General features: G+C 37.8%; 1 protein-coding gene across 1 annotated transcript; it reads left to right on the top strand.

Annotated features, from left to right (window-relative positions):
- Window positions 1–325: 325 nt before the first annotated feature.
- On the top strand, window positions 326–11,561 carry LOC109032507 (F-box only protein 9). The gene is made up of 8 exons (XM_019044675.2): window positions 326–533; window positions 1,482–1,616; window positions 2,331–2,487; window positions 3,598–3,731; window positions 4,433–4,596; window positions 5,693–5,887; window positions 7,087–7,330; window positions 8,455–11,561. Exons 1-8 carry the CDS (start codon window positions 531–533, stop codon window positions 8,644–8,646), a joined length of 1,224 nt encoding a protein of 407 aa, XP_018900220.1. The 5' UTR covers window positions 326–530; the 3' UTR covers window positions 8,647–11,561.
- Window positions 11,562–21,638: the final 10,077 nt, after the last annotated feature.

Below are 21,638 nucleotides of genomic sequence, written 5' to 3'. Positions count from 1 at the left end.
TCTTATATAATTAGGGGATTTTTTGAAATTCTACCCCTCCCTCCCAAATTTTCTCCTCTCAAGTTTTTCTTTCTTTGGACATTATTAGCTCCCCTTAAACTTTACTCTCAATTAAAAATAGTATACTCCGTGAATTGATTTGAAACATGTTTAGGTACTATCTCGAAATTGCCGGGAATTTTCCGGGCAACAGCGGAAGTCGGCTCAATCCCCCTCCCCCCTTCCTAACTTCATGCTTTGCCGCGTGTTACATTTTAATGACGTAAGATGAATTTCAAGCTCTGATTGGTTATTGCTCTCTCTGACTGATAAGGATTGCTTTTACTCTGCTATCAAAATAAACAATAACAGTGAGTGCGAGTGCAGTGGAAAAATGCAAGAGGGCTGAATGTCCGGCTCTATTTTGATTCACCTCAAAGTTTTTTTTTTTTTAATTTCTCATCACGTTTTCAGTTACACTCCGAATAAGGCAGTAGGATTGAAATTGAATCAAATATATCATGTTCGTTTTCTGAGCTCAGATAACCTCAATGGTAACGTATTAAATGTGTTATTTAACAGGCGTTTCTTTTGCTAGAAAATATCACGGATTTTGATGATGTAATTGTGGTTTGTAAGATTTTTGTCACACTGCTGCTCCTCAAATTCACTTATTTCTGTTTCTATTCAACAGAAACATCTTTGTCAGTACATACAAATAGTTAGCCAGGGATTGACCTTGGTTTAAATTTTGATTGAACGTAAAGATTATCCCCGGATACTTCTTTCCTTCTGTGCACTGGCAAGCACAACCAAGATGACAAAGATCTCTATTTTCTGGGTGCAAATTTCATTGGAAAGAATTCCTTAAGAAAGTCTCAGTTTACGTGCTTTTTGCAAGGATTGATGAATTTCATTTGGATTCGCATATTTCAATCCTCAGGTAATGAGACCTCATATGCAGGATTTCCAAGAATTTAGTATGTAACCTAATCCTAGAACTAAAAAAGAGACTAAACCTGTCGGTAGGTATATTTTGTGATGTAGGTTACCTAAGCTCTGTCCGTATTATATAGTAGTAATTGCACTGTTCCATGGCACATTGTGTATGTTGACTGAAATTTCCAAACCACATACCCAGTTTGTGATGTTGCAGACTTCCTGTCAAACTATCTTTTTCAAATGGAACTATGTTTACTGTAAATTCTTTCAAATTTCCATGATATTGCTTCTCTGTGAGAAGAAAATTCATTGAAATATCCAAGAAATGATGTTGATTTGTTCTCCTTTAAAAGAATAACATGGGGATAGCACAGATTTTTAAACATGCTGACCGGATACATGGTTTGGCAGTTTCACTGTTGACGTACTCTATCAAGTGAATAGTATTAAAATCTCACCCAATAATTTGACGCTGAGCTTGTCTATAATGACGCTGTTGCTTGTCTGACAGTTAAAATACTTGGAATTTTATTTTTTAATGAAAATTTCTTTAATAATAGGATACTCCAGATGGATTACTCGTTAGCTTTCGAGAGGAATGGCAGAAAGAGCTGGAGCTCAATTCAAATCCACCCTCAAAAGGATCTAAAAAATTAGAAGAGAAGTTAGATAACTTCAGCAACTTGGAAGATGAAGTAAATATTGTTTTTTAATACCTTTTTAATCCTAATTTTTTATCATATTTTATGGTTTGGAAGCAAAACAATTAAATATCCTTCAGAGAAACGTTTCAAAGAACGATAAGGTGAAAAGAAATTGTGCTCTTAAAATAGGGTTTGAAATTAAAGTGGACGTTCTGAAAAACCGCAAAGTGCCTTTTCAGCACACAATGTTTCAACTTTAAGCATTGTACCTACCAAATTTTGTAGATTTTAACTTTAAGTTTTTCTTTTTCATCAAACGTAAATGTTGATGAAGTTGCAAACTAAAATCATCCAAATGTTTGGTCGGTTGGATCTATATTTGGCTGATTTTTGTATACAAATGCTTGTAAAACATCTCCTTTAAGTGGTTGTACTACAAAATAACTCACCCGATTGGAAAGCCAAAAAAAGAGGTAACCACTGTCCTGAAGTTGAGGGACAGCAAATTGCTGCTAGTCCCAGGTGGCAAGATAGTAAATCCAACCCTAAAAATTAACATGTTACCTGGATGATCACATGCTTAAAATGTTGACTTGACTGACAATGAATGGAAACGGAGGTAACGGAAGTCGAGATCTACATAATGATGATCTCAAATTGTGAATTTTGGCTGTAATCGAGATTGAAAAAACTAGCTAACGTTTTAAAATCTCCGAACTTTTTAGTATGTTTTGAAGTCCATATCTTTTATTTTCTTGGTTTCAGGCAAAAACACTATTTTTGAAAGGTGCTGAAAATGAGCGAGCAGGCAAACATTATGAAGCCATTCAATTCTACAAAAGAGCTGTTCAACTTGTTCCAGACATAGAATTCAGAATTTATAACAGTAACAAAACTGTGCAGTTCAGATCAACTGAAACAGGTATGTTGGTTGATAAGTCTAAATGTTAATGACCCTATCCTACTTTTATGATTAATTTACCATCAGACCTACTATCTGTATGCTTAGCTTACCCTCATCCATTGTTTACAAGGCAGAGCAACAGGGTTATTTTTACTGCAACCCTGCAAAGTCTTAAAAACATCTTTTTTTTTCTGTAGAAAAGTAGGTACATAATTGCATGTTTTTCATCGTAAATTTTTACCTCAAATTAAATTGCTTGAAAAATTTAATTCAAAATGAAGCACTCTGTTGGGCTTGACTTTTTTTATCTAACTCCCACGTCCCTGGTCTGGTACCACTCAGCATTCTTCTCTACTAATTGTATTTTAAGATTTCTAGCCTTAATTTTTATACCCACTTTTAGATTTGTCAGCAGTATTTTCTATCATCAATATTTTATTATTCATTTAGGATTGACAGCCCTTGTCCTTGCAACTTAAAAATTTAATGTGCAGGTTTAAATCTGACATGCTTTTGAAGTGCAGTGCTTGTCTGCTGATCTGAATGTGAGAGGATGGAGGTTTTTCTCCCAATTAAAGGGTTTTTGAATTACCTCATGAGTATTCAAATTTTAGAAAGCAGTTTCTAAGAAAACTCAAAGTCTAAGGGATTTTTAAATTAGCTCTGTAGCTTAAAGTAGATTAATCAATTGCTTGATAATTAGAAAGCACTTGGCAATTTTTCAAAGTTCATTCTTTTTTTTTGTCAATCTCAAGATTTTACATCAGAACGAAGCCACAAGAACCTTTTTGAAAAATAGAGCGCTTGGTTCTGTCAGTAGAAATACAGATCGTCTGATCCTGATCTAAAATTTTAGAACGTCAAGGTTATGCCATTTTGAATTACAAAGCTGATTCATCAACTGATCAAAATCAAAAAATTTGTAATTGGCAAGGGGAGAAATATACACAGTATTTTTGGAAATATAGAGATTTTCTCACAGGAACCGGCTTTTTTTTTCATTTTCTCAAACTTAAAACCCAAAGACTTCAAATTACCAAGCATCAATTGTAGCTGATTTTGGTAATCAAGAATAAATTTAAATCTGATTCAATGATTCATTGTGTTTCAAAAATGTTTTTATTTCAGATGATGAAGATGAACCAGAAAACCAATCAAATTTGGGTGAAGACTCCTTGCCTGTAGAGGATGTTATTCTTCTGGTTCAGAGGGAAATGGCCAAAGACCAAAACTATTCATGTTTACCTGAGAATGTACAAACTGTAAGTACACACGGCGGTGACCAGAGTTCACCGATAAAAGTTTATTTTTACCAAACATAAGTATTAATAAAGAGTATTTAGTGAAAACTATTTACACCAAAAAATTTTGTTGGTCTCAACACATTCTGGTAGGCAAATTCTACTGTTTGTACGGTTTGAGATGTGCCAACATCAGCTACGACTTGTGCTAAAGTGGCATATAACATTTGTGTGGTTCAATTTTCACCAAATATTTGGGGGAGGCTCCTTGAGATGCCTTGTTGGCTGAGGGATGCCCCCTCATAGAAAACAGACATAGACATGTTATCCTCCTCTTAGAAAGATTCCTCTCAAATTTTGTGTCCCTTGGACTAGTAGAGTAAAGTATAATTTTTTGAAGGCTGAATTGCCCTTCTATTAACAGCCTAAGTAATAGCGAAGAACTATGGTACATAATCCTGAAAGATCCTCTTTACACCATGAATAGAGGAATTTATCGTACCTCTAGCGGCATGAGGAGTTACCACTGCTGTTAGATAATTTTGGTGCCCATTCAAAAAATGAGTTTTTTTCCTTTTATTTTTGACTCTACATCGAAAAAGTAAACACTTTTTTCTCAATGTACAATTTTACTAATTTTGCCTCTAATTGGCTTATTTCTTAAGTATGAATTGTCATGTTGAAGTAGTTTGAATAATGTATTATTCCTTTCCTCACTTCAGGATACTCACATCTCAGCACTGCCCTTTGAAATTCTCTTGTATATATTTCGATGGGTTGTCTCTCGGGATCTTGATCTCCGGTCCCTGGAATCATGTGCGCTAGTGTGCCGTAGTTTCTACCTCTGTGCTCGTGACGAAGAGCTGTGGAAGTCTGCTTGCCAACAGTAAGTTTATTTGTCTGTTACTTTAGGGTTCCATAAAATGTTTCCTCTCAATCCAAATCTTAGCGAAATCCAAAAATAATGCCTATATGCTGAACTTTTCAGTCAGGCAGTCTGGTTAACTTCTTATGAAAGATAGCAGGAAATTTCCAATAAATAATAATAAATCAGGAGAAGTGCCTATGAAGGTGAAATCAATAATTAATGAAAAGGGAAGAGAGAAATAAATCTCCGAGAGTTTAAATTTACCCCACTTCTTCATCTTCAAATATCACTTGTGATCCGGTATCCTGCTCCCTTGGTTTTTTTTGCATGTGACAATTTTTCCTGTAATAATAATATATTTTATACATATCTTCAGCTCAGTTTTTTCAGTGAAAAGCACCATTATCTTTTTCCTGTATTCTCTATATCAATCACTATCCCACGGCACAGAATAAAACCCCACCAGAAAGGGAATTGTCTGTTTTCCCCACAAGATCATGGCTAAGTCACTTTTCTTTGTAGAGTTCATGTTGCCAGAAGCGGGAAATTTGAACTAAAGACACTAGCAGAAGCTGCTAAGCTTGCAAAAATGGCAGCAGCAGTCTTAGCGGGTTGTTGCGTAATGGTGGAAACAGTCTGGACAGACATAGGCCTCTTGCTAGCTTTAGAAATGAAAACTAAGGTGTCCTGCTAGTGCCCTTCTAGTAGGTCTTTATCCTATAATTTTAGTAAAATCAAAGCCTCATTACAGGAAACCAAGTCCAGAAGGTAAGGAGAAATAAAAGTAATTGCATGTAAGTATCTTCAGTCCCGCAAAAAGTGTTGATTTTTAGATGTTGTTTTGTCATTGAGGAGTATGTAAATTAATCAGTCACCTAAAGTTATTGATATAAAAATGATTAAGTCAGTCTAGAAGTTGAATATAGATGAAGAATTACTTTAGCAAGACTAAGCTTGCAAATATGTAAATATAATTTGAAGTACTTTTTCAAGAAATAGTACCACCATATTTAACAAAAAATTAAACAAAGAAATTCAAATGAGATACCTCCTCATTCTATTTTTGTTTGTCTCTTTATGTAGCTGTTTGAACAACATTTTTGCATTTTTTCAGAATGTGGGGCTTGAAAGTGCAACCTTTGCAAAGTCCGAAACACAATCGCTGGCGGCGCACTTTTGTGGAAAGTCCTTTCATTAAAACATCTGGTTGTTACATTAGCAAAACATCCTATATTCGTCACGGTGAAAACTCATTTCAAGACCAGTCATATCGACCATGGCATCTGGTGACATATTATAGATATTTAAGGTTTGTATTTTATGAGGAGTACATAATGGTCAAAGAATCAAACTTCATATTTCAGTTTGCCTTGTTGGCAATTTCTTGTTGTACAGAAAACTCCCAACTATCCGAATACGGTATTATTGGAACCCTGGATTATCCGAACTAATTTGGTAAGTAGGCGCGGCCGAATCTCAGACCTGACGAACTGAGTTGGATGGAGCATCTGATACTGTTTAGGTCAAATATTTCGTATTTACTGCCTATTTAAGCCTTATTCAAGTGCAAATAGCTGCAGTATACATTTATAGTATAAATACCAAATTTAAGTAACTACTGCCTACCTGAACCCTTTTACTGAGATATGAACTCTGTCCCACCAATAATTATTTGACGCATGTATCATATCAACCATCCAAACTTTTCCACTATCCGGACCAGTCAGGCCCCAATTAGTGTGGATAGTTTACTGTAGAGAAAACTCAAAATTATCCAAGTTTCGGGAGTTTTCGGATAATTCGGAAGTTTACTGCATTTTACGTTCCTTAAGGAGGCCTAATCATTGCTTCTGCGCACAATTTTTTTAGATTTTTCTTTAATTTTTAAAAAGTGTTCTCCAAAAATGTCGGGCAAGAATGTTAAGCAGTACATATTTTCCTTAAAAACTAAAATATGGCCAGAAATTTTCATACATTTCAATGGAGATCTGTGATTTGGTTGTCCCCCCCACAGTAGCATTTTGTAATGGAAATGTTGCATTATATTGCAGTAATATAAAGTTATCACAATTTGTTTCATAATAATAGAATTTTTCATAATACATGTTTTTATAATAATTAATAATCATCCCTAATGTGTTCACAATTTTATTATTATTATTTTTATTTTATTTTATTTTATTTTTTTTTTTTGAGGAGAAATAAAAATTATACTTTGACAAGATAAAATTCCAATTTTCTCGCAGTACTATTGTACTATATTGTAATACATACTTGGGTATCAATGCTTAATCTCTTTTTAAAAAGACTTAAGAATAATCGACAACCTAATTTAAACCTCAATAGCAAATATTGCAAAAAAAAGTACCTTCACCGTACTTTATTTTTCCTCAAGTAAGAGCGGTTAATTTTTCTCCAATGGGTCGAAAAAAGTCCTCAGATTTTTCTGAAAAATCTGAATGGACATGCGAACAAAAATAAGTCTTAGGAATTTCTCTCTGTTCACAGGTTTTTTGGCGGTGGTCAGGTCTTAATGTTGTGCACTCCAATAGAGCCTGCTCAAACAGTGGGACAACTTCGTCGCCGATCCTGCTCAAATAATTCAGTGCTATCAGGTCATTATCTTATCTCAGATGATGTTGTTACGGTTGTATTTCATCAAACCACAACCACGCCTATTTCTATTTTTGGCAGTAAAAATAGAAAAAGCAAAAATGTTCCAAAAGAAACAACGGACTCAGCTTTCCACATGGTAACTTAAGTGTTTATTCTAACCTTTTCTATGATTGTCATTAATTTTTAAGTAAGTTTAAATAATGAACCTCTAAACAAGGCACAAATCTGAGCATATTGATATGTTCCTTCCTCAAAATTGTATGTAGAACACAATTTGTGCAATAAAAATTACTGAAATTAACTCTTAACCAAGATTTGATTGTTGTTCTTATGCATTGGTCACAAACAATTTGAATTTTCAGCTCACAAGAAAAACTGGAGCCTGTGTGAATCAAAGCGCGTACTACAACGTATTTTGCAGACTTCTTAATTGAGTATTGTTTCTTCTCCGCCCTGTGTTGTTCGAAGTCTAAAAAACGTGCATAAGTTTGCTCTAGAAAAACATTATCTGAAATAAAACCCAATTTAAACTGAAATAGTTCATCGCTGTATTCTTTTGGTCCTTGGAATTTTCGTATCTTCATTTTTGAGCTGTATACTTTTTAAGGAATGTTAAAGGAAAGTGAGACTTTTTTAAACTGAGGAGACTCTGGTGGAAAACACACTGTCAGCACTTGTCAACAGTTGATTTTCACCTGTTTTGGACTCATTTTGATGGAAAATGAGTCAGTTATAACAATATTTTTGTAAAGCCTCAGAAATTCGGAGGATTAGAAAAAAATACTTCAGTGTTTTTTTTTTCAGTCTATTTTGATTTTTATTTCTATTTTTGACAATTATTTTCCTCTAGAGCAAAACTCTACTCTCTACAACTTACGTTATACGGCTTGTTTCTTGTATACTTGTGGTTTCCATTTTATAGCTTTTTTCGTCCGAAATCGAGGTCTAAACAGAAAAATCACTTTTTTTTTATCATAAAATTGATGTTGGGCATCAGTAAAAATGGACGAAATGAACCCAAGTTTTAGCAAACATGTTTTTTTACCTAGTGACATCAATTGCCGCCTGGAAACAGTGACATTTCAAACTTACATATTTTTACACACACTAGTGTTGCATATATTGTGTAACTTTGAAACGGAGGGGATGGGAAGGATGGTGAGAATAGATGTACTATTTTGGTATACTTTTCAAGTAGGTTAGATGGTCAGAATTTTTTTGCTCATTTATATTTCATGAAATGTTTGTTTTGTCCTGCAGGAGTTCCAAATCCTCAACTACAAATCTCGTCTGAATGTTCAACTTGTCTGGCGGCGGTACGCTCTCTATCAGAAGAAAGGCAACAATCCTGAAATACAATCAACATTTGACTTGGCCCATTCTAGATTCCCTCCGCTCTGGTACTCCAGGGTCAAAAGCTACACAACTGAGTCTGAAGTTCCTCTGTTATGATCGAGTCTAGATTAATACTTCATATGTGATAAAATATTATAAAATGACTGTCATGAATGTTGTGAGAAGCACGATTGAACCTTCATCTTCATCAAACAGGTTATACAATCATTTACCTCAATATTAGTGCTTAAAAGACTTGACACGGTTATGATTTTTTCCCATGATTTATGTTGACACACCTGAAAAATTCAGAGGCGGATCTAGCAGTTTGGCAACATTGACTTTCCTCCATTTAAACACGTGTTGAATAATCAATCCTTGCTGGAGCACCTGGCCCCTCCAAGGATCAATATATTTCCATTGATTTAAATGGAGAAAAAACAATGTTGCCAAATCGCTGGAACTGCCAATGGAAAAATCACTCTTTTGGCCCAATTTAGATCGATAATTCGGTTGTCAAGGCTCACACGTTTACCCGCAATAGCTGTGTCAGCTATTGTGAGCAACTTCAGACCATTAATAAAATGAAAAATTATTAATTGCAAAAATTTGAATAGGTATAATATATATATTTGTTTTTGAAAACAGATGCTGTGTTCATGGCACAACAACTGAAGAGGGAGAACACATCAGTGTATTTCCTTTGGTAAATACACTAATTAAGACTGAAGCTTATAATGCTCTGTTTGAAGCCTCGTGTAAAGTAATACTCAATGAATCAGTCTTCTATGTCACGGTATTACCTGATAATGACTGAATTTCATAAATTATCAAAGAGTATCACGATCTTTCCTGAAGCCAAATTTTCATAACTGATTATTTCATAGCCATACGGTCAAAATTAGATGTAGTTCTATGAAGAACATAATGGACAAATTCACTCAATATTTTTCCGCCTGCGTTGGTTTCATGGATTAGTAAAGAATTTAATTTGCATGCATCAGTTGTCAAAGGAAGTGAAACGAGAAAAGTTTGCACCGTTTGAATTTATTTTTGCCCCCAAAATGTGCTAGAACCAGCTACATTTTCCCGTAGCTAGCCTGAAAGGTAAGAAATATATTAACCTTGTCTAAGAAGATTGAAATGCTAATTAGTTGTTTAATTTGTATGTATTTCTTGTGTCCTTTTTTGAATGAATGCATTCTAACTTGTTAACACTTGGTACTCTTGGTACTAATCAGGGATTTTTGTTTTTAACTCTAATTTTTGTGTTATAGCAAAATCATTATAAACTAGGTACATCTGTTTTAAGTAAGGTTATCATAAGAACTTGATTTAGACAGAGCACAGTTATTCGCCTTATTTTTTTTAAATTGAAAGTTGACAGCAGGTCTCCTTTGGACTGGCCTGATCTGATAGTCCTTTTGTATCCAGTAGAGAACTACGATCTTTGTTTTAATGAATCTGATTAAAATTAAGTTGCACCGAAGGAAGTATAGCTCAATAATGCACAATTTGGCAATCTTATCTGCTCCAATTTCTAGTTTTTTCCATGTGCACAAATATTCGGCAGCTTCAAGCCTCTACCAGTTTTAAGAGAACAAGAAGAAAAAAATTGTAGCCAAGTAACAGTGAGTCAGGAGAAAAGGGAAAATCAGAAAAACTTGTGATTCAATTTCTAATTATCAAATTTTGTATCTCACTGCATATTTCTGAAAAAAAGCAATCAATATTTTTGTATGAATTATTCAATACCATGCATCATAAAAAAATCATGAAATAATTTTTTTTAATTATAATGATTCATTTACCTGCAATAAAATGGACCGAGGTTAACAAGGACGCACCAAATTACACTTTGTTAGAAAATAAGTCACGAATAGTTTTGAATTTAATCATTTGTTAATTTTCTCCCATTCAAAGTTTCGAGAAAAAAGGAAAGCATATTTTAAATATGAAGAAAGTTGTTAAACTTTGTTCTAAACATTAAGTCTAATGGAGGAATGAAACTTCAAACTTCTGTCTCTTGGATCAAACTTGATGGGACTAAGTGCGTTTCTGTGTAACTCGGTCTTGATGAATTTTGGCACAAAGTTGATAGTGTTACAAACTCAAATTCCTATCTCTATCTTTAATTTCGTTTTTGAAGTTGCCTGTGCGTAAGAATTCATACACACAGCTGAAAGCTAGTATATCAATATCTGTCAGATCTTCGCAGATTTCAGAAACAGCAACGGGCATTTGTCTGTTTAAAAAAGGGGAGAGAAAGATTTCATTTTGTGTTTTGATAATTTTTTTTCTTAATTTTTTATTTGGGTATTGATGTTCAGTTCAAAACAAAAATGTGTTAGTTTGAATTGTGAAAATCTGGTGCAAGAGTTGCTCCTTGAAGCCCTTGAATGTTTGCATGTTGAGTTCTATGTACCAATGAGGACTAGTCTTTTAACAGTTTTATATAAGTTCAAAACCAAATATCTCCATTGCGGTGTCTCAAAATGTCCACTCCTATTTTAATTTTGAAGAGAAAGAAGTCAGGTTTTTAGCTTGAAATTTATTCAGAATGTTTTATGTACTAACATTATCTAAAAAGCCAGGAAATTTAAAAAATAAATAATGTTCACTAATTTTTCAAAGATGTTGAGGTATCTTTGAAAAGCTAGTTAACATTAGTTTGGACTATGATAGGAAGTTTGCAATGTAGCAAATAGGATAGGTACATGATTTTGAAGTTTGGTCATTGATGTGCTGTCTGCAAGTCCATTTAAAGGATACCCACACGATTTAGGTACAAATAGTGCATGGAATTATGTTTCTGTTGAAAATTTCCGGGTGACGCTCGGAAATACTGTTCATTATTTGCTCTTTCTGCACAGATCAATACAGGTGTGCAAATGAAATCATACTGTTCACCCGGTTCAATTTGATTTGACCTTCAACCCTAGTTATTTTTTTTGTCCATGATTTTTGCTAAGTATACTTTTGCAAATTTAATCTGTTGTGTTTCAATAAAAATTTAGTTTTTCATTACCAAACATTTACTTAATTTTTTATCTGTTTCCAATCGACTGTACGCCCGTTCGCACATTTTTCACTCATATTTTCATATCATACATAAGTATACCTATTTTTCCAGTCTCAATAAAGTGAGCCCACGTGGCCAATAAAAGGACCCTCTCTTGCAAAACCTATATTAGGTATATACCTAACTTAGCGGAGCTTATGACCTGCTCCTCTTTTTGTTTTTACGGACAAGTTCGTGCAATAGTAGGTACTTCTTAGTGATGTACCAAGTATGTGCATCATAGCGATTGGTCAGGTACCTTTAGTGTGCATCATACCTAAAATTTTTGAGAGCATCTGAGGTGGGTCGCAAGAAGTTCAACATGATTCTACTACTTGACTTGGTCATCGAAAGCAGCAGCTCTAAACAATGTCTAAATTTCTCTCTTCGCAGTGAATTGAATTTTATGACTTTTCTTAGCGATGAGGAACCGATGACGGCTTCTCCTATCTCGGACCCTGGCCCAGAATAAATTGAACATTTAATTACTCAATCAGAAAATAGGTACTTAAATTTTAAGCATTGATGTATTGCATGTTGCCTAACACCACCCACCTAAAATGTACTTCGCGTTTAGCAACACTACGTGTGGACGTGTGGGCGTCAAGTGCAAAGCAAGTGTCAAGCACAAAAATGAGATTCTAGTGCGCAATGACGTAGAAGGAAGCCATATCAGATGAGATCGTGCGTAAATGGTGCACGGGGACTGCGACACTTTTGAAAACTAACTACGTCATTTCGCAACGGCGCGGTTCGAGGAGCTGCGCAAGAACGACATACCTGGTTTCTTCAACCACTACTAGTTTACGTCGTTGCAGCCGCTTGCGAAGTACTTCTGCCCTTATCTTTGTGCAGCCAAATGCATAAATATTCTCCCAGTGCTCTGTAAATTCCTTCTTGACTCCCCAGGGATTCATTCTGGACGCAATCTGGAAAATTTTCAATAACTTTAGGAAGCCAAACGTAAGTAAAGTGTGTCACCACAGTTATTTTTAGGATCCAAGCTCCTATTCAACATGGCGGAATTTTCCGTTACTCCTAGAATTTTCTTCTTTTCTGTTTCGATTTAGCTCCGTAATTCCAGAACTTCTGCGTCTTATTGTTCAGTTTCCCTCTTGACTGCATTGCTTGATGTACAATTATCATCAATTGCCGTAATTGTGCGTATAACTACACTCCCGACCTTCAACCACGGACCTCTTACCTTACGAAAGAGGAACGTAATCGTTCGTTCGCTTTTTGGTTATATTTTTACACAACACCATCGTATAAATCTTCAGGCTGTTGGGTGTTGGCTCCAATGTGAGGGAACTGCATTTACTTCAAATTCTTTCAAATTTTTGTGCAATCGAATCCACTATTCCCTCTATTACCTACCCAAATCTCAGATGGACAAAATTCTCCTAGTCTAATTCCTCCCCTATCTAGTCAACTGTCTCCCTCTACGCATTTCAACTCTACTGCTGATTCAGCTATCGCAAGTAAGCTGCGTTTTGTTTAATTCATTTGTAGCTTCTATTGTCATCCATTTGTAGAAAGCTTTTAATCAAATTGATCTTTCCTGCAAAGTACCTTTTCGGAGAGCATCTACTAGAGTCAGGATAGGCTAATTGAACGAACTAGTATCAAGCATGTAGCAATCAGGAAGTAAGTGGTTTATTTACTGTCACAGTAATGTGTTATTGACATGCTGTTGGTAGTTGATATGTTGTGTTGTAATTCTGACACAATATGTATCCTAGGAGATTACTAAGTAATAATTCCTGGCTTTTACGCTCCGAGTGCTACAGAGTAAAGTAAAATTAAGGAGGTTGCTAATTAACAGACCCGAGTCATTGAACATTGTGTACTTATTGTACCGCCCCTTCAGAATTATGTGTTGCGCTGAAGAGCCAAAGCGCTGTGTGCCGTTCTGACAGTGCACATGTGTTTTTGGCATACTAAAATTGACCCTGAAGGAGGAATCTACTATGTATGTGTTGATAGTTTCAAACTGGGGTACCGCCTATCATTTTACCTGGAATGTAATAATTCCGCTTATTGGACTTACTCTCTTTATTTAAATGTTATTGACGCTAACAACAGATCCATCTGAGAAGGAATCAATTTCTGCTCATAATCATGTTTGCAAAAATTTAAGAGGATAGACGAAAAGGTTGAGGCTTTCTCAATTACTTAAATGCCTTGTTTCAAAAACTGCTCAGCTATTGGCGCTATTGCCTTGTATGGTTTCCAGTATGGTTTTTGTCTTCTTTACCCCAAGAAATCCAATACTTAAGTAAAAGGTTTTATTTTAGTGATTTCTATATATTTTTTCTATAAATCAAAATATTCAATTTTGAAATGTATATCAGATAAGTTGGCTGAAATTATCTGTAAATATAATAAAGTGATAGGAAAAAATGAAACACAGCAGTGGAGCTGGGCTCTAGCTTTATTCATTAAGTATCCTGTATGCTCTGCACCCCTGCGGCCCGATTATTGAAACTGTGTCAGCCCGACAGGACAAGACATAGCCCTATCTTAACTATGCAATATATCACAATCTGATGTCTTATCGAGCTGCTTTAAACTTTCCATTATTGGCCTGCTATTTTGAATTAATTCACAAATATTTGATTGTTTTTACAGATGCCACGCAGTAGAAGAAAGCACTCTCGCAGCCGTTCCCGATCTAGGTCTTACTCCAGGTCTCGGTCCCGTTCGACAAGATCCCAATCTCGGCACAGAGATGTCAAGAGAAGAAGGCATGATTCCTCTGATGCATATTCCAAATACAGGTAAATATGTCTGATTACTTTCATGTAAACAACAATAAAGGGGATGTGGTTGACCCATCGGTTATTGTAGTCTGAACAGTCTGATAGTGAGATTTCAATAATGATAGTGTCAATTCCAGAAAACTTCTGTGATTTTTCTTCTCTGTGAGAAGAAAAATCTATGATATTTTCAAGGAATGATATTGGTCTGTTCTTCTTCACAACAAAAGTGGGAGCGGTGATTTTTAAACACCGCAGACAAGATACGTGGTCTGGTAGTTTCACTGTCAAAATGTTGTTGCTTTATGGACTTTTCATTAAGAATTTTTCTTGAGACTTTGGTCCAAATTGCCTTTCTCTAGACACTAGATTCCTGCCTTATGAAACAAACAGTGGCACTATCTGACATGAACTGTAGCATTCAGAGCTGGCACATCGTATGTTGAGTCAAAAGTCAATCTCCGATTAGCTCTGAATTAGCATTTCTCAACAGGTTAATACATGCAGTTAGATGGTACCACTGGTAAGTGGTGACCACCCACAACAGAGCAAAAATACTTATTTCTATGAAGAATCATTGCACATCTTGACATTAATGGGTAGGATCTTTCAATCCCTTATCTATTCATAAAATGTTGTCTCGTATTTAGTCGCAGGGTGTCTACAGGACTGGTGAACCGGGAACAATCGGAGCGTTTGATCACTATCTAGAAAACTGGGAAAAGTCAGAGAATTTTCTCTTCTCGAACACTTCGCGGCTGTTTACGCTCGTCTCTGCCGATTATCGCGCTTGTGTGGTTAATTGAGGATATGACTTTACAGGGATTACTTCTCACTGCCAAGAGCCGGGTTTTTTTTTTTTTTTTTTTTTTTTTTTTTTTTAATGGTTTTAGAGGCTTCACTTATATCTAGGAGATACTGCGGCCTTGGAAGGGAATTACGGGAGAAGAGTTATTTTTTTATTATACATATTAGGTATGTGGAGACAGTGAGTAGGGGGAAATTTGGGTTAGTACAGAATGAGAATATGGATAATGAATAGAGTGGCTTCACCGAGTTGTAGATAGGGTTTTTCCTTTTAAGATGATTGTTTGTCGAAGGCCTGAGCTAGAAAAGTTTCACGTTCTCAGAGGCTCAGCTGAAACCACTTGCTAAGCTAACCATGGAATGAGCCGTGGAAAACATAAACCCAGATTCAATGAAGGATCAGTTTCTTTTATATTTTTGTTAATTTGCTCATCTTACGGCTGAAAACCGGAAAGCCAGAGAATTTTGTCAGGGGTTTTTTTCCCCAGAGAGAACCTTCAAAAGTCAGGGAATGTCATCTTGAAAACCGTGCAGAGTGCAGACACCCTGTGATCGTCCGTCTGATTTTTCATGCAGCATGAGGCGGTGCCGCTCTTTGCTTCCATCAAGTGATGCCCCCGAAAAAGCAGCACAGTCGCGAGGGGAGGGGTAAGGGGGCAACATTTTCAAAAACCACAAATCTACCCAATTTAATTATGAATTTTTGTCAAATTTTCCAATGGGTAAGGGAGCAGAGGAGGGGGGGGGGGGTTTCCTTCTTGCCCCAATCGAACGATGCTGCAGCAAAGGTAGCATTCCAGAAGAGAGGCAGAACTTTAAGAAATCCACAAATCTACTTCATTATGATCCCTCTTTTTTTGGGGGGGGGGGGGGGGGGGAGTTTTGTGGCTTCTATTCATTTGTTCAGATTTTATAGGAATCTACAGCCATCTATAGACAAATGGGGGTATTTCATGATCCCTCTTCAGATTTTCGAGTGGGAGGGAGGGGGCTTTCCCAAATCCTCAAATCCACCAAATTTCATGATGTTTGTCGGTCAATTTTTTCCACTTCGAGGGAGGGGGGCTGAGGGGCAGTTGCCCTCCTCACCCCAATCAAGCGACGCTGCTGGTAAGGCAGAAACGTGGGGGGGGGGGGGGGGAGTTATCCGTGCAAGGACTGATCAAGTTTAATTCGATGGCGCTAGTGGCATACGGCATGGCAGGGCCAATGTCGCGAGCGCGTCCGAGTCAGGTTGCTCGTTAGTCACTCATCACTACTCGCCGGAACGCGTCCTAAGTCTCCGGCGCGGCGGTGATAACGCTCGGTTCCCGATAAAGCATTGCCCACCTGTGCAGCCTGTGCCCAGCCCTCCCGTAACGCGCGATAACGCGCTCCCGCCCGCTTCCCCGGGGCTCTCCAAGTCTCGATTGATATGCCCCCGGCTCCGTCAAAATGCCCATCTGCGTCTGTGTTGTGCTAGAGTAAGTGCGAATCCCGTCTCCTCGAGCCTAGTGCCTCGGTCTCGCCCACCCCTAAGTTGGTTGTCTCGTCATCGTCACCCCGGATCCAGAATGTTTTTCACAGGTCGCACGGGATACCCCAGGCCTAATTTAAGATAGTTTTCGTTGATTTCTTTTCGAACATCTAAGGATGCCTCGCGTTCGGGAAGAGGTTGTATTCTGTTCCACGATGATCGGTTCATTACTCGCTCGTCGTATGGACTGGACGCCAGTGCTCTGGTGTTCGAGAAAATTATGAGAACAAATTTTCTTACCTTTCCAAGATTTGGTTTCCTTCATATAACCAGATTTTTTGAGACAAGTCACCGTGTTTTATTTTATTTGTGATGTCGTTAGGGATTGAATCGTCGCCGAATTCTAAGTAAGCAGGTTTGATTGTGTCTCTTTGCTGAATCCGCTTAGCAGTGCCAATCAAATGCTTTCTTCGCTTTAAAAAAAAGTAAAAAAAAAGTCTTAAAAAAAAGTGACGAATTTATGTGTAACTGAAGAGCTTGCAGGGGACCAGACAATTGGAAAAGTCCGGGGATAATTTCGATATGTCCGATAAGTCCATGAAAAGAAACTGACAATTTTTGTCCTCGCCCGATTTTTCTGTATCCTTGAAAATGTGTTTACCACATCGTCGGAACGAAGAAATTTCGGAAAGAAGATCAAAAAATTTTGAGGATTTTAATATCCACTGTAGGAACGGCTATTTTTACCGTGTCGTCGTGCGTTAATTGAAAAAGTTCGTGACTTTAAGGTGGGATGTGTCTTGAGAAAACTTTGAGAAGTCAAAATGTAATTTTTATTTCTGAAAATGTTGGACGTTTTTTGAAATTTTTATATCTGTGCGTGCTTCTCGCTTGTGCTTAATTTTTCATTCCTGGGTTGCATTTTTCCTTACAACCTCTCCTTTCAACAAAATATTCTTCTTAAACGCGTGTGCGTGAGTTAGCGCTAGAGTATTTCTATTAGTCATGGTTTTGGAGTCAATGACGAATCAAAAATGCCTTGAAACATTAGATACGTGAGTTCTCTGATCCATATCTGACTTCGTTTGAATACTAGACCAAACAGCTCTTACGTCTAACACTGGGCGTTAGGAAAAGTGAGTTATTTTGAAAAACTTAGTTTTCTTGACGTGGAGAAAATCCGAGAAAAGTTTCAGGAATTACCTACAGGGGAAATTTGCTGGTCAGGGAATTTTTGCACCTAAAAATCGAGGAATTCAGGAGTTAATTCTCTGACGCCCCCGAAAATAACTGATCATCAGACAATTTTCTTTCCAATCAGGCAAATTATGGAATCAGGAGATTTTCCCTCTGAAAAATTACGGCCATAGAAATTCGCTCTTTTTAAACAGCTCAATTAGAAGATCGACGGTGAAATTATCAGAGCATGTATCTCGATTTGCGACGTTGCAGACTTCCTGTCATACTTAATTCTTAAAATGGATAACTACTCAACGTCAATTCTTGAAAACTTCCGTGATAATTTTTCTTTGAGCTAGGAAAACTCGGTGAGAACAAGGAATGAAATTGATTTGTTCTCCTTCCAAACAATAAAAAGGGAGCGACGATTTTGAAACGTCGCAAACGAGATACGTGGTCCGGTAGTTTCACCGTCGAGATGGCTTTTCTCTAGAAAGCTCTGGGCACCGTGAGTTCTCATCCAGTTTTTCCAGACATAGCCTTGTAAAAAGTGATCGACATTTGTGTAAAGACACATTGAAATAAGTCTTATACATCGATCAAAGGCTTGTCCGCAAGAAATCAGCGTAAAAATAACGCCTCGATGAAAACCGAAATATTTCTAAATTATTTTTTTCCTAGGTATTTTCAACGAGACGTCAGTTTCGATCTGGTTTTTATTCGTCGTTTGGAGTTTTTTCAATCCCCGCCCGCTTAAATCCTGGAAAATTGCGAGTATCAAATTTTTGCCTAGTAATCCTTCTAAAAATAACCCTAGAGGGAAATCCGAAACGTTGCAATAGAGTAAATATTTTTGGATCGAACAATAAGCTATCGACTTGCAGCATGTGGGGGCCGGGTGTCAAGTCTCAAGTTTTGAACCTTAGACCGAGAGCAGATCAGTCACGGCCTTATCCTTCGCCTACGGCTTGGCGAGCTAGCAAATGTCTGAAGCGCTATGAACCGCCTCTCAGTGAATACGGGCATTAACTCAATGCACATCGAATTCATACGGATTTAATAACGGTTTTTAATATTTACTAGTGACGATAAGTCCTCGAAAAATCAGGAAACCCCCAGGAAAGTCAGTAAAGTTCAATACATCGTAAAAAGTCAGGATACTTCAACACCAGTAGCCATTCTTGAAATTTGGCAACATCGTTTTTCCTCCATTCGAATGTATATAAAACAATCGATGATTCTTGCTGAGGAAGCTTGCCTCACCTACAATCGATATTTTCAATGGATTTGAATGGAGGAATAACTGTGTTGCCAACTTGCAAAAACGTCATTGTTCCAACGCCAAAACTGGAACTTTCTATGACCTCGGTGGCACCTGTCGGTTGTGTTGTTCAGGCTCAAACTTTGCATTTGATTTATCTTGCAAATAGAATTTCCGTGTTCTGCATACTTACAAGTGAGTTTTTGTTCAAGACTGCAGAAGTGGACGATCCCCCTGTCCGCGACCCAAGGCATCCAAAGGAAAAGACTTCGGTAGGTGAGATGTAAATACCGGATTGGTGGCGATGCTCCGAGATCATTTTCTGGTTCAGTTTTTGCTTCGCAATCCCTCCAAATCGACAGTGTCACCAACGCCATGGAACTTGATACAATTCTATTACGTAAAGCCCAATCGATAACGGAGTATCGCAGGTTGAAGCTATCATTCGTCACAAGATGGTTAATCTCTATTTCGATGGTGAAACTCCGAAACCACGTATCTCGGTTTGCGACGCTGCAGACCTCCTTTTATACTTCATTTTTTAAATGGAAAACTGCTTCGCGTCAATCCTTGTGAACTTCCCTGGTTTTTCTTCTCCGTGCGAAGAAAAATCTGTGAAATCTTCAAGGAATAATGTTGATTTGGTGTCCTTCAAAAAAACAAAATGGGAGCGGAGATTTTTAGTCACCGCAAACGAGATACGTACGCTGGTAGTTTCACCGGGTGGTAAACAACGAATCGTTCTTTCTCATTTTGCACGCTGTACATGGAGATACCACATATCGTGCTCGGACGCAAAGTGTGTTGCATGTGCCAAAGAATGAAGGCACTTCCAGACCGCCACTTATCGTGCTCGGACGCGATGTGTGTTGCATGTGCCAACGAATGAAGGCACTTCTTAGCTATGATGCGTCCGCCGTGAAATGTTCGTCTCTATAAAGGGGGCCAACCGGATGAGATCAACCGCTTGCCGTCCCCTCGTGCACGATGCCATGATACCCAACCCTTTTACTTGTGTTCAAGATGTTCTTCCTCCGTACATCGTACATTGCCACTTATCGTGCTCGGACGCAATGCGTGTCGCATGTGCCAACGAATGAAGGCACTTTTTAGCTACGAAGTGACCGCCATGAATCGTTTGTCTCGATAAAGGAGACCAACCGTATGAGATCAAACGCCTGCCCTCCCCTCGTGCACGATGCCATGATACCCAACCCTCTTACTTGTGTTAAAATTGTTCCGTTGTTCTTTCTCCGTACATCTTTCATTATTGCCTCTTGATGTGATTGTTGCAAACAGTAACGAGCGCCATCAGCGGTCACGGCTTCACGAGCGCGGGACATCGGCCGAGCGGCGCTACAAGCGGTCGCACCACCGTCGCTCACCCTCGTCGGACCACCACAGGGAGAAACGACGCCACCACCATCACCACCACAACCGCCACCACTCCCGCCACCGTCGTCGCCAGCGGCGATCCTACTCCAGTCAGGTGAGTCATCCACTTCCGCAATCTCACCTCTCATCGTTTTCTCTCTCTCTCTTTCTCTCTCGAAAAGTGGCTTCACAACGTTTTCTTCTTTCTGCTTTTGCCCCCTTCCCTCTCCGCCCCCTTCCCCCCTTGTTCCATTTCGATTTTAATTCTAGGCATCATTTTGGAGGTGGACAAGGGGAGAGGGGAGTTTTGACTTCTTCAGAATGAAAGTTTTCACTCGTTTCCCCAACCCCACCATCCCTCAATCCCGGACCCGTTCTTCCGTTGAAATACTAGCGGACTGATTCTGCACATTTTCGGGAATGGAGTAGCTCTATTCGTGGGTTACAGATTGTGTCAAATATCCAATTTCGTAAAAAGCGTCAGTTTAATGGCCACTCTGGGATCATCAGCAACACTTTGGTTATTTCTCACAGCTTTTAAGAAGCTTGCCTGACAAAATTGATGACCTAGCAATAAAATTGTTCATCCCAGAAAGTTCCAAAATCAGGCTGTCGGCAGTTGACCGATTTAGTGATTACATCATTCTATATTTTCGCTTCAATTCGAAGTTTCCATTGTTAACAGAAACACATCTCATTCTGAAATCAGCTAAAGTACTCTATCGCTTTCGAAAAGTGACAAATACAGATGAGCCAATTAGATTCTGATTACCTACATAAGATAAATATATATCGAATGATGTAAACTGAATCGGCCTGTAGTGGCGCATGTGTTTTGGTGCCAGGAAAAATAAATGAAGCGCCCTCATTGGCAGTCAAAAAATTCTCTCTTTTTTGCATAATAAGTAAGCAAAACAGTCAGCAGTGCCTCCCCTCCCTAGTCAAATATCTGATCTCCCATTATGGTGGATATTGATGATTCTGCTAGATCTGTCGTACAATGATCGGTTTAACTAACAGGGTGTGTTAACGCAGTTTGGAAGCGCTAACTTCATTTTGCCATCGCTTTCGCCGATTCTAATTTTGGTACATCGGAATCAACAGACGTTCAAACCTTACATGCCCGTTTTCGCCTGTGCCCCTACACGGAAGCATTCAAAGGTTTTAAGACACATCAGAAAATGGATATGTTAGATTTCAGCGTTGACAGAT

This window comes from Bemisia tabaci, chromosome 2 (assembly GCF_918797505.1).
Source record: "Bemisia tabaci chromosome 2, PGI_BMITA_v3".
In the NCBI taxonomy this organism is placed as follows: domain Eukaryota; kingdom Metazoa; phylum Arthropoda; class Insecta; order Hemiptera; family Aleyrodidae; genus Bemisia; species Bemisia tabaci.
The sequence above is the reverse complement of the archived record's forward strand: the minus strand, read 5'-3'. Positions and strand labels throughout refer to the sequence as shown.

Coding starts and splice junctions, on each gene's coding strand:
- LOC109032507 (XM_019044675.2), top strand. Junction 5,888..7,086: donor ACATATTATAGATATTTAAG/GTTTGTATTTTA, acceptor CTCTGTTCACAG/GTTTTTTGGCGGTGGTCAGG. Junction 7,331..8,454: donor CGGACTCAGCTTTCCACATG/GTAACTTAAGTG, acceptor TTTGTCCTGCAG/GAGTTCCAAATCCTCAACTA.